Source organism: Pseudorca crassidens, chromosome 10 (assembly GCF_039906515.1).
Source record: "Pseudorca crassidens isolate mPseCra1 chromosome 10, mPseCra1.hap1, whole genome shotgun sequence".
Classification (NCBI taxonomy): domain Eukaryota; kingdom Metazoa; phylum Chordata; class Mammalia; order Artiodactyla; family Delphinidae; genus Pseudorca; species Pseudorca crassidens.
In genome coordinates this window covers 82,968,106-82,980,782 of record NC_090305.1, presented here as the reverse complement: position 1 = coordinate 82,980,782, position 12,677 = coordinate 82,968,106, and the positions used below count along the sequence as shown (strand labels likewise).

The 12,677-nt window shown below is 40.1% G+C and overlaps 1 protein-coding gene across 25 annotated transcripts in view; it reads left to right on the top strand.

Moving 5' to 3' along the window:
* MAGI1 (membrane associated guanylate kinase, WW and PDZ domain containing 1) overlaps window positions 1-12,677 on the top strand; it is a 622,973-nt gene that overhangs the window by 523,372 nt on the left and 86,924 nt on the right. For all 25 annotated transcript variants that reach the window (XM_067755101.1, XM_067755099.1, XM_067755095.1 and 22 more), the window contains 3 exons: window positions 2,641-2,698; window positions 5,651-5,748; window positions 12,153-12,245. In XM_067755101.1, the coding sequence (XP_067611202.1) occupies window positions 2,641-2,698; window positions 5,651-5,748; window positions 12,153-12,245 (249 nt within the window). The remainder of the gene's footprint in view (window positions 1-2,640; window positions 2,699-5,650; window positions 5,749-12,152; window positions 12,246-12,677) is intronic.

Sequence of the window (12,677 nt, the reverse complement as noted above, 5' to 3'; positions counted from 1 at the left end):
AGGCCATATAGATTTGTCCAGTTCCTTTTGGGCTTTCCTAGAACCGTTGCCATTAGCTGAGCTTAGGTGCCAGGTGCTGTGTAAAAGGTTTTACAAACATCCTTATTTAGTCTACAGTTGACCTTTGAGGTAAATCCAGGACAAAGATGTGGTTTCGAGATGTTAAGTAGCTAGCCAAACACTAGACTGATAAAACCTTAGGGCTAAGAGGGAAGAGATATGGGAACATATGTATATGTAGAGCTGATTCATTTTGTTATAAAGCAGAAACTAACACACCATTGTGTTATATAGTATATATAACTTGTATATATATGTTATATAGTATATATATGTTATATAGTATAAGTATAAAGCAGTTATACTCCAATAAAGATGTTAAAAAAACAAAAACAAAAACATTAGGGCTAAAGTTCAGACCAAGATCTGGACAATCCCAAAAGGGTCTGAGCCACCTGAAATCTCGGTGACATCTTGTACAGACTGTTCTGATGTCTGACAGTTGTTAGACATGGGGGTGTGGCTCTCTATGTATCTTTAGAGTAGTTTAGAAAAAAGAAAAAATTTGTAACGCCATCATTTTCTGGGCTTCAGTATTTTCTGCCGTTTTCAACTTTTTAGAACCAAATGGCACATTGGAAGACAAACATCTTCTGTTTCTAAATTGATGACCCATTTCTATTTTAAGCTTTCAGAGACTAATTCCTATTATTAAGTTAATCACCACATGGGAAGTGAGAAATCTGTCTTTTCAATTTTAAATGAGTTATAGCTGGAAAAACTGGAACATTTCTGGAGTTTGCTAATCTGTCCCAGAAGATGTGTTTCAATTTACAATCATCCAGAAATACCAGTTGACTGACCTCATGTCTCAACTCTAGTATGTAAATTGTTGAGTAGGTGACAGGGCAAAGCCAGAGGTGGCTTCTTATCTTGCAGCCTCCTTGGACCTCCATCAAAGCGCTTACCCTGTGATGATGTATGAATTGTCTGCCCAGCTGGTGCACTTGTAATTATCTTTGTGTACCTGGCACCTAGCATACCTTCAGGCAGACAGTAGGCACTAAATAAATGTTTGACAAATAAATGGAATGAATTGAATTCTTAATTTTTTCCCCTATTTTATCTGAAGATAATCAGGCCATATATCAAGGTTACAGATTTTGAAAAGAAGTTTGGTTAAACATGATGTGGTCCCCTCACACCCACTCGCTCTTCTGCCCCATGGCAGCACAAGCACATGCGTGGGCACCAATTAGCCTTTTTGTAACCTTCTGATTTCCCAACTCTTTGGAAACGTTTTCCTGGTTCGTTTGCATTTAAACGGCAATTTCCAGCATTGTAAGGGGAAACCATTTCCCAGGCATTTGATTTGCATCCGTCCGCAAGACGCTGTGTACAAAAATGCCAAGTTATATCAACATCTGCACGTTGGCCCTGCCTTGCCTTTTAGTAGCTTATGTCTCCCAGAATCCAAAGACTTCCTTAAGACCTGCTAAGTGTTCTGTTTTGTTTTGTTTAAAAAAAGGAAGCAAAGGGGGGAACCTGTCTCTTTGTTTGAAAACAAATATCAGGTGTAGCAAAAACCATGAAATTAATGTCTCTTGATGTGCAGCCAAATCTGAGCAAAACATAAACTTTAAGTAATTAGCCCTGTGTGTGTATATGTGCACGTGCACATGACTCCATTTCTTACCTGGAACCAAAAAGAAGGGACAGAGATTTAAGGAGAAGTGCTGCTCTGCCTGAAGACTTGTTTAACGACGCAAAACACAATGTAGTTGCTTCTTTCACCGAATTATCTGGTGCAGTGGGCTTTTTCACAGTAGGTTCTTATTATGACAGAACCCACTACTACCTAGTTAATGAAGTTGCAGCCTTTGATATGAAACCTTATGAAGTTCGGTAGAGCACAGGTGAGTTTTCAGAAAGGCACACATATCACCCAATGCCATTTTACCACCACATTTAGAGGAATAGTCTACCCCCTTAGGTAGTGAGTCTTGGAGAGCAGGACCTGTGTTTCTGCTTTCATAGGCACAGCCCCGGTGAAGATGGGCCTGTCCAGATATAGCAATTGAGTTGTAGATGTGTGCAATTCAAAAATCCAACTCCATGTGGCCATTTTTTATTTACTCGGTAGCATTTTAATTAGGAACAAGGAGAAAATAAGATGCAAATTTTAATTTATTCCAGGGAGAGCAGAAACGGCACTATTGTATCGAAAATGAAAGGAAACATTCATCCATTTTTGCTTGTGTAATAAGGTAGTCTAGCAATAAAATGAGAAAACAGCAAATATTTAAAATAGGAACTAGGCGTTCGAGGCAAAACTTAACTATATTTCCATTAAAATCTCATTTAATAGTTGATTTAGAATGAAGGCACCTGAGACTGCATTTTATTAAGTTTCATTTGCTTGTGCAAAATATCAGTAAAGAATTGCTCTTCGTGTAGAAAAATACACCAATAAAATAATTCTCACTCTTTGTTTTTTTTTTTGGTTAGGATACGCAGTTTTAATTGGATTTAAGGCATTATTTTATGAGTCTTTCTTTTTTTGCCTAACCCAGCTGTTGAAAATCCTTAGGCTCTTCAAGAATATGCTCTTCTTGGTCTGAATGTTCTTTTCTTTTTCAGAACTGCCTGCTGGTTGGGAAAAGATTGATGACCCTGTCTATGGTATCTACTATGTAGAGTAAGTGCCTGTTAAAACACATTTGAGTTTGCACCCTTCTGTAATTATTTACACTTCTGCTGAACAGAGTTTGCCATTGTGATAAGGCACAAACAGAATAATAATAGTAACATAATATTAATTTTATAATGAAAAAATATTCAGCAAATCTAATGATGATAAATTATATTATAAAATCCATGAGGGCAGTATTCATGTCTTCTGTTTATCACTGTATTACCAAAGCCCAACATAGTCCTGGCCTATGGCAGGTACTGAATAATAAGTATTAGTTGAATGAATGAGAAAAGCAAGGAGTCAGTACACTGAGTATGGGTTGTTTATCTTCAGGAAAAGAATCAGTTTTGCCTATTTCTTGCCCTGCTTAAGTCTGAAGTTCTCAGTAATCATTTATTTATTCATTCAGACTTTCCAGAAGGGTCAGACAGATCTAAATAATATATGAAACGCTGCCGCAATTAAGAAGGAAATTGAGAACTAGCCTAAGTGGCAAGACTGTGTAAGCCTCTTTGCCTTTACCATACCTGTGGCTCCTGTGTTCCATTTCTAAGAGTCTCAAACCCTCATCACTACCTCTTTACCATGTACCTTATTGTAGCAAGAGGCATACACTTGGTCCTTTCATCACAGTTATATATCGGTAGGATGATACTCAAAGAAAATAAAAGAAACCTAAGTGGGTAAACATTGAAAAAATGTTTTACATCATTTCCTCTGAGAAAGATGAGTAATAATAAAAGATCTTACAAAAGAAACACATGCCATATAAATGTTCTATCATCAAAATCCTACCTGCCACAATGAAGATAACTTGGAACGCTTTCTATCACTGGAACGCTTTCTATCACTCATGCTGCTAGCAATGAAAAGTTATTCGTATAATACCCTGGTGATAGAAACATATGATGCAACAATGCCAGGCCATAAAATGCTCAGCATCTTATTGTAAAAAATTACGAGTTCAACATAGCAGGTGTCTTTGGTCAATACTCACATTGCCACCTCTTTACCTAACAGAAAGATTGGGAATGGGGGGCATTAGAAAGGCCAACTTGAATGCCGTTTGCAGCAACATGACGCATCTAGAGATTATCATACTAAGTGAAGTAAGTCAGAAAGAGAAAGACAAATACCATATGATATTACTTATACGTGGAATCTAAAATATGACACAAATGAACCTACTTGTGAAACAGAAACAGGATCACAGACATAGAGAGCAGAGTGGTGTTTACCAAGGGGGAGGGGATCTGGGGAGGGATGGAGTGGGAGGTTGGGGTGAGCAGATGTAGCCTTTTACATATGGAATGGATAGCAGCAAAGTCCTACTGCATGGCACAGAGAACTATGTTCAGTATCCTGTGATAAACCATGATGGAAAAGAACATTTTTTTAAAAAAGAATGTATACATATATATATATGTATGTATGTATAACCAAATCACTTTGCTGTACAGCAGTAATTAACACAACATTGTAAATCAACTATACTTCAATAAAAAAAAAATTTAATTTTAAAAAATTTAAAAGAGAAAAAAAGGTGATCTTAGTCTTTTCTCTGACCCTCATAAAATTCCTCTGTGTGCCCTACAGATCATTTTTCTCCCAGATATACAGTGGGGCTCCTGTCTAATTGGGGCTTGTTTTGAGTTCTCCCTCAAATAATTTGTGCATCAAAAGAGAAAAAGAATAAATGACTAGTAGCTTTGATGGATAAAGAGACTTGGAGTGAGGGGCGAGTTGTTACCTTACCATACATTTCTCCTCCCTGTCTTCTCAGATCCATGTGCCTGTGAATGTTAGACTATATCTTAGCATGAAATGGCCTACCAGAATTAGGAAATAAACAAGTAGTCCTATAATAGGAATTAAGGGTAGTCGGTCTATCCATCCTACTTGACAAGCCTGGCTTTAAAAAGTAAAGCCTGGCTTGAAAAAATATTTTGAGTTCTAAATAATCACATAATAGGAATATTTTCAAACTTCTTATGAAGTATGATTTTGATGAAGGAAAAAAGATAGGAATATGTTTATGCTTGTGTGTCTGTGTACTATGTGTGTATATACATATACATACACTAAATAGGGTGATGGCAAAAAATATGCATTTGGATTTATATATATGTTTGTGTGTGTGTGTGTGTATTTTTATCTTGCCTTGGCCTTATTAGTTTTGGAGCCATCTGAAGTATCTGGGTCTTTGTCACTTTGAACACATCACATTTGCTTAGGTTAGCTGCATTTGGAGTCTTTTTGCCTAAGGCTTATCCTTTGAATCCTGACTCCATGCCTATTGATCAGAATAGTTGACAGATGTTGGTAGAGTCCTTCTTTTAACTTGATCGTTTGGGAAATGCTTATGCTTCCGTGAACTCTGTTGTAGAAAGTTACGCAGAATTTCTGGCATTACTTATTACAGACAACACCACATCTTCACTTTAATCTCCTTTTAAAATAATTCTATAATCGACTTCTTGTTGAATTAAAGAAACACCCTCCCGTCACGTGATTCCTTGGGCATTTGGCAGAGTCAGTGGTTATAATCCTGGGACTTGAAAGCAGGCCAGTCTGAGCTTGAATCCTCTTTACTGTTGACTAGTTCTGTTTTGTTAGGTGAGCTGTTTCTTAACTGCTCAGAAACTTCCCTTCCTTATCCATAAAATAGGAATAAAAATAGGACCTCTATCCTAGCATTTATTGAAGATTTTAAAAATAAAATGCATGTAAAGCTGGTAGCACAGTGCTTGGGACAAATAAGCAGTCAGTATATGGAAACCATTCATTTTTGTTTTTATTTGATCGTATCTTCCTAACTGTGCTTTTTGACACAAGGTGCTCAACATCTCAGACCACCTGCTTTGCTCAGGTCTAATCAAGGGACTTGGACTGATTGGCTTTTTGCTTGTGGGATGCAATGTTTCCTAACTGAATGCAATCTGCCTTCTGCTCCAGCCACATCAACAGGAAGACACAATATGAGAACCCGGTTCTAGAAGCCAAACGGAAGAAGCAGCTGGAGCAACAGCAGCAGCAGCAGCAGCAGCCAGAAGGTTCGCTCTCCCGTGATCTGTGGGCCAAGGAGCTCCGGGCAAAGGCTGGGTGCTGACACCCCCGTGTGGTCAGAACTGGCCACGGGCATCAAGTCCTTTGCCGTGCTGGGGACTGCATGTCCTGGAAGGGTGGGGAGTAATGCAGAGCCTCTGCTAGATTCCATACCCTGAACCTGGACAGCTAAAGTGGGGGGCCCAGTTGAAAAGCACCCAATCTCCACTCTAATTTAGAAAGGGGCTGCCGTTAGATTGGAGAACGTTTCTGATGGTGAAAGAACTACCTTGTGCTCAGTAGCTTTTGCACAGCACCTGGTATCTAAATCCAAACCACTTTTAGCACGTTAAGAGGAGGTGCTGGGTGTGGAACTAACTTTTAATTTTAGGAACATTACATATAAGAATCAGAAAACGCTGTTAATTTTCAGTGCTTTTAAAAAACTACAAGTTAGTTCACGCTCTTCACAAAAATATGAACAATTCAGGAGTGGAGAACATATAAGTTCTCCATTTAAGCCAGTGGAGGTCCTACTGGTTCCCATCCCACTCTCAGCAATAAACACTGTGCAGAAATTTTCTGGGGATGTACAAATATGCATCTTTTTACAAAAAGTAGATCATAATTTATATATATTAATATATTATGTATTTGTATATGTATTAGTTTTGTGACCTGTTTTTGCCACTTAAATATATTTCTTGCACAAATTTCAATGCTACTTAATATAGATTTACCTCTTTTTAACCTTTAAATTTTTTTTTAACATCTTTATCGGAGTATAATTGCCTTACAGTGGTGTGTTAGTTTCTGCTTAATAACAAAGTGAATCAGCTATACGTATACATATAGCCCCATATCCCCTCCCTCTTGCATCTCCCTCTCACCCTCCCTATCCCACCCCTCAAGGTGGTCACAAAACACTGAGCTGATCTCGCTGTGCTATGCAGCTGCTTCCCACTAGCTATCTATTTTACATTTGGTAGCGTATATATGTCCATGCCACTCTCTCACTTGGTTCCAGTTACCCTTGCCCCTCCCCGTGTCCTCAAGTACATTCTCTACATCTGCGTCTTTATTCCTGTCCTGCCCCTAGGTTCTTCAGAACCATTCTTTTTTTTTAGATTGCATATATATGTGTTAGTATACGGTATTTGTTTTTCTCTTTCTGACTTACTTCACTCTGTATGACAGACTCTAGGTCCATCCACCTCACTACAAATAACTCTGTTTCGTTTCTTTTTATGGTTGAGTAATATTCCATTGTATATATGTGCCACATCTTCTTTATCCATTCATCTGTCAGTGGACACCTAGGATGCTTCCATGTCCTGGCTATTTTAAATAGTGCTGCCATGAACATTGTGGTGCATGTCTCTTTTTGCATTATGGTTTTCTCAGGGTATATGCCCAGTTGTGGGATTGCTGGGTCGTATGGTAGTTCTATTTTTAGTTTTTTAAGGAACCTCCATACTGTTCTCCATAGTGGCTGTATCAATTTACATTCCCACCAACAGTGCAAGAGGGTTCCCTTTTCTCCACACCCTCCGCAGCATTTATTGTTTGTAGATTTTTTGATGATGGCCATTCTGACCACTGTGAGGTGATACCTCATTGTAGATTTGATTTGCATTTCTCTAATGATTGGTGATGTTGAACATCCTTTCATGTGTTGGTTGGCAATATGTATATCTTCTTTGGAGAAACGTCTGTTTAGGTCTTCTACCCATTTTTGGATTGGGTTGTTTGTGCTTTTGGTATTGAGCTGTATGAGCTGCTTGTATATTTTGCAGATTAATCCTTTGTCAATTGCTTCATTTGCAAATATTTTCTCCCATTCTGAGGGTTGTCTTTTTGTCTTTTTTATGGTTTCCTTTGCCGTGCAAAAGCTTTTAAGTTTCATTAGGTCCCATTTGCTTATTTTTGTTTTTATTTCCATTTCACTAGGAGATGGGTCAAAAAGGATCTTGCTGTGATTTATGTCATAGAGTGTTCTGCCTGTGTTTTCCTCTAAGAATTTTATAGTGTCTGGCCTTACATTTAGGTCTTTAATCCATTTTGAGTTTATTTTTGTGTATGGTGTTAGGGAGTGTTCTAATTTCATTCTTTTACATGTAGCTGTCCAGTTTTCCCAGCACCTCTTATTGAAGAGGCTGTCTTTTCTCCATTGTATATTCTTGCCTCCTTTATCAAAGATAAGATGACCATATGTGGGTGGGTTTATCTCTGGGCTTTATATCCTGTTCCACTGATCTATATTTGTATTTTTGTGCCAGTACCATACTGTCTTGATGACTGTAGCTTTGTAGTATAGGCTGAAGTCAGGGAGCCTGATTCCTCCAGCTCCGTTTTTCGTTCTCAAGATTGCTTTGGCTCTTCAGGGTCTTTTGTGTTTCCATACAAAGTGTGAAATTTTTTGTTCTACTTCTGTGAAAAATGCCATTGGTAGCTTGATAGGGATTGCATTGAATCTGTAGATTGCTTTGGGTAGTATAGTCATTTTCACAATGTTGATTCTTCTAATCCAAGAACATGGTATATCTCTCCATGTGTTTGTATCATTTTATCTTCCAGGTCACTTATCTGTTCTTCTGCCTCTGGTATTCTGCTATTGATTCTTTCTAGAGAATTTTAAATTTCATTTATTTTGTTGTTCATCATTGTTGGCTGTTTTGTTCTTTTAGGTCCTTGTTAAACGTTTCTTGTATTTTCTCCATTCTATTTCCAAGATTTTGGATCATCTTTACTATCATTACTCTGAATTCTTTTTCAGGTAGACTGCCTATTATACTCTTCATTTGTGTGGTCTGGTGGGTTTTTACCTTGCTCCTTCATCTGCTGTGTGTTTCTCTGTCTTCTCATTTTGCTTAACTTACTGTGTTTGGGGTCTTCTTTTCGCAGGCTGCAGGTTCATAGTTCCTGTTGTTTTTGGTGTCTGCCCCCAGTGGCTAAGGTTCGTTCATTGGGTTGTGTACGCTTCCTGGTGGAGGGGACTAGTGCCTGTGTTCTCGTGGATGAGGCTGGATCTTTCTGGTGGGCAGGACCACGTCCGGTGGTGTGTTTTAGGGTGTCTGTGACCTTATTATGATTTTAGGCAGCCTCTCTGCTAATGGGTGGGGTTGTGTTCCTGTCTTGCTAGTTGTTTGGCATAGGGTGTCCAGCACTGTAGCTTGCTGGTCGTTGAGTGGAGCTGGGTCTTAGCGTTGAGATGGAGATCTCTGGGAGAGCTTTCACCATTTGATATTATGCGGAGCCAAGAGGTCTCTGGAGGACCTATGTCCTGAACTTGGCTCTCCCACCTCAGAGGCACAGCCCTGACACCCGGCTGGAGCACCAAGACCCTGTCAGCCACACAGCTCAGAAGAAAAGGGAGGAAAAAAAAGAAAGAAGAAAGAAGGAAGGAACGAAGGGAGGGAGGGAGGAAAAGAAAAGTTATTAAAATAAATTTTTTTTAAAAAAATAAAAAGTAATTTGAAAAAAGGAAGAAGAGAGCAACAAAACCAAAAAAACAAATCCACCAATTATAACAAGCGCTAAAAACTATACGGGGAAAAAAAAAAAAAAGACAGAACCCTAGGACAAATGGTAAAAGCAAAGCTATACAGAAAAAATCACAGAAAGAAGCATACACACTCACAAAAAGAAAAAAAGGAAAAACAAAAAGATTGTATATTAAAAAAAACGAAGAGAGCGACCAAATCAATAAACAAATCTACCAATGATAATAAACTCTAAATACTAAACTATGATAAACATAAAAGCAGAAACAAATTAGATGCAGAAAGCAAACCCCATGTCTACAGTTGCTCCCAAAGTCCACCACCTCAGTTTTGGGATGATTCGTTGTCTATTCAGGTATTCCACAGATGCAGGGTACGTCAAGTTGATTGTGGAGATTTAATCTGCTGCTCCTGAGGCTGCTGGGAGAGATTTCCCTTTCTCTTCTTTGTTCGCACAGCTCCTGGGGCTCAGCCTTGGATTTGGTCCTGCCTCTGCGTGTAGGTCGCCTGAGGGCGTTCCTACAGACAGGACAGGGTTAAAGGAGCAGCTGATTCGGGGCCTCTGGCTCACTCAGGCCAGGGGGAGGGAGGGGTACGGAGTGCGGGGCGAGCCTGCAGCGGCAGAGGCCGGCGTGACATTGCACCAGCCTGAGGCGCACCGTGTGTTCTCCCGGGGAAGTTGTCCCTGGATCACGGGACCCTGGCAGTGGTGGGCTGCATGGGCTCCCGGGAGGGGAGGTGTGGAGAGTGACCTGTGCTCGCACACAGGCTTCTTGGTGGCGGCAGCAGCAGCCTTAGCATCTCATACCCGTCTCTGGGGCCCGTGCTGATAGCCGCGGCTCGCGCCCGTCTCTGGAGCTCCTTTAGGCTGTGCTCTGAATCCCCTCTCCTCGCGCACCTTGAAACAGTGGTCTCTTGCCTCTTAGGCAAGTCCAGGCTTTTTCCCGGACTCCCTCCCGGCTAGCTGTGGTGCACTAACCCCTTCAGGCTGTGTGCACGCCGCCAGCCCCAGTCCTCTCCCTGGGATCCGACCAAAGCCCGAGCCTCAGCTCCCAGCCCCTGCCCACCCCAGCGTGTGAGCAGACCAGCCTCTCGGGCTGGTGAGTGCTGGTCGGCACTGATCCTCTGTGCAGGAATGTCTCTGCTTTGCCCTCTGTACCCCTGTTGCTGTGCTCTCCACCGTGGCTCCGAAGCTTCCCCTCCGCCACCTCCCGTCTCCGCCCGCGAAGGGGCTTCCTAATGTGTGGAAACTTTTCCTCCTCCACAGCTCCCTCTCAGAGGTGCAGGTCCCATCCCTATTTTTTTGTCTCTGTTTTTTCTTTTGCCCTACCCAGATACGTGGGGAGTTTCTTGCCTTTGGGGAGGTCTGAGGTCTTCTGCCAGCGTTCAGTAGATGTTCTGTAGGAGTTGTTCCACATGTAGATGTGTTTCTGATGTATTTGTGGGGAGGAAGGTGATCTCCATGTCTCACTCCTCCGCCATCTTGAAGGTTTCCTACCTTGTAATTTTTAATGACTGCATATTATTCCCTTTTATGAATCTCTGCACTTCATTTAGCCATCTGTTTATTAATAGATGCTTAGGTGTTTCCTCATTTTTCATTGCAATCTTTAAAAATAATAGGCTTAGTACCCCTTCAATGTAATAAGTGAATATCAGGTATATGTATATGAAGTATAATACTTCTCTTATTATAATATTGAATATAATAAATATAGACCATAGCATGGAAGTTGGCAAACTTTTTCTGTAAATGGCCATATAATAAATACTTTAGGCTTTGCTATTCATACAGTCTCTATTAAAACTGCTCATCTCTGCCCGTATGGTATGAAAACAGCTACAGACTATATGTAAACAAGTGGACATGGCTGTGTTTCAGTAAAACATTATGTGTGAACACTAAAATTTGAACCTCATGTAATTTTCATGTGTTACAAAATACTCTTTTTAGATTTTTTTCAATCATTTAAATATGTAGAAACCATTCTTGGCTTACAAGCTTTATAAAAATAGACATTAGGACCAGTTTGGCCTATAAGTCATAGTTTGACAACCACTGCCATAGACCGTATTTTAGAGAGAGTGTGTTTGTATGTGTCTATGTGTGTGTGAGTATACTTACCCATTGAAAAGGTCTCCTTTCTACCTTAATCTCTTTCTATTTAAAACTTTTTAAAAAATTTTTTATGAGTTTGGGGAATGGGAGTGTACAATTGATATATGAGTGTTAAAATTGATGTACATACACATCATTAGCTTAGCTGGAGAAGTGACTTTGGGGTAGATCTCAAGGGTCACTCGTAGTGGGTTATTTCTGGGCCTCCAAAGTGAGTACGACTTAGGACTGAGGAGTTTTAGTAATGGGTCCCATTTGGGTTTGAGAGATGATAGGGGATCTCACCTTAGTAAACTGCTACAATCCACCTTCACTGCCCAAGACAAGCAGGCTTCAGCAGCCCAACCTAGGTCTAAATTGCATTAGAGAAGTTTCTCCCATACTGGGCCAGCTTTAGTTAACTCTGTATCTTTCCTGATATTTTTTACTTGGTCTCACTTTGTACTCTCCAGCCAGAGAGAGCTGGAGATTTTATTAGTTGTATTTTTATTGGTTGTATTTCTGTCCTCAAAGATCTTAGGAGAAAGCGACAGAAACACACACACACACACACACACACACACACACACACACACGCACGCACACAGTGGGAGGGACCTTATTATCCTTAACATAGAGTGGGGTTAGGTACCAGTTTCTTTTCATTCGAAGCTCTCTGCTTCTGGTTTTATAGGTTTGGGTAGTTTTATAATGAAGAAGAAGGTGAATCCTAAGTAAGGCGACCTACGTAAGTAATCTTAAGTAAGCAAATGGAAGGAAAAACAGCAAACTGTTTCTTGTCTTCTTGTAGAATGGACAGAAGATCATTCATCGCTCGTGCCTCCTATTATTCCAAACCACCCCCCAAGCAATCCGGAGCAGGCCAGAGAAGCTCCACTTCAGGGTAAAGTGTTTTTATAATTGCATCCTAATTTGGCTCAAAATTTTAACTTTTTTAGAGAAACTTTAAAGAGTGGAATCTTGTAACACCCAAGTCATTCCAAAGAATTGTTCCTAGACAGTTCTTTGTTGTGGGCTGTCCTGTATGTATTGTAGGACACTGAGCAGTGTTCCTGGCCTCTACCCCCTAGGTGCCAGGAGAATCCCTCCCACTTTGTGACAAACAAGTCCCCAGATATTGCCAAATGCCCCTGGGGGGGGGGAATCATCTTAGAGTTGTGAATCCTTGATTTCGAGACCACAGATATTTAATATTGTGTTAAATAAGATACACTGAAAATTCAGCACTAGATATTTCAAGATTCTAGTCAACGTATTTGCTTTTGACTAAGATTTTCTTGTAAATGTAAAGTGGTTTGATATTATTGTGTTGTAA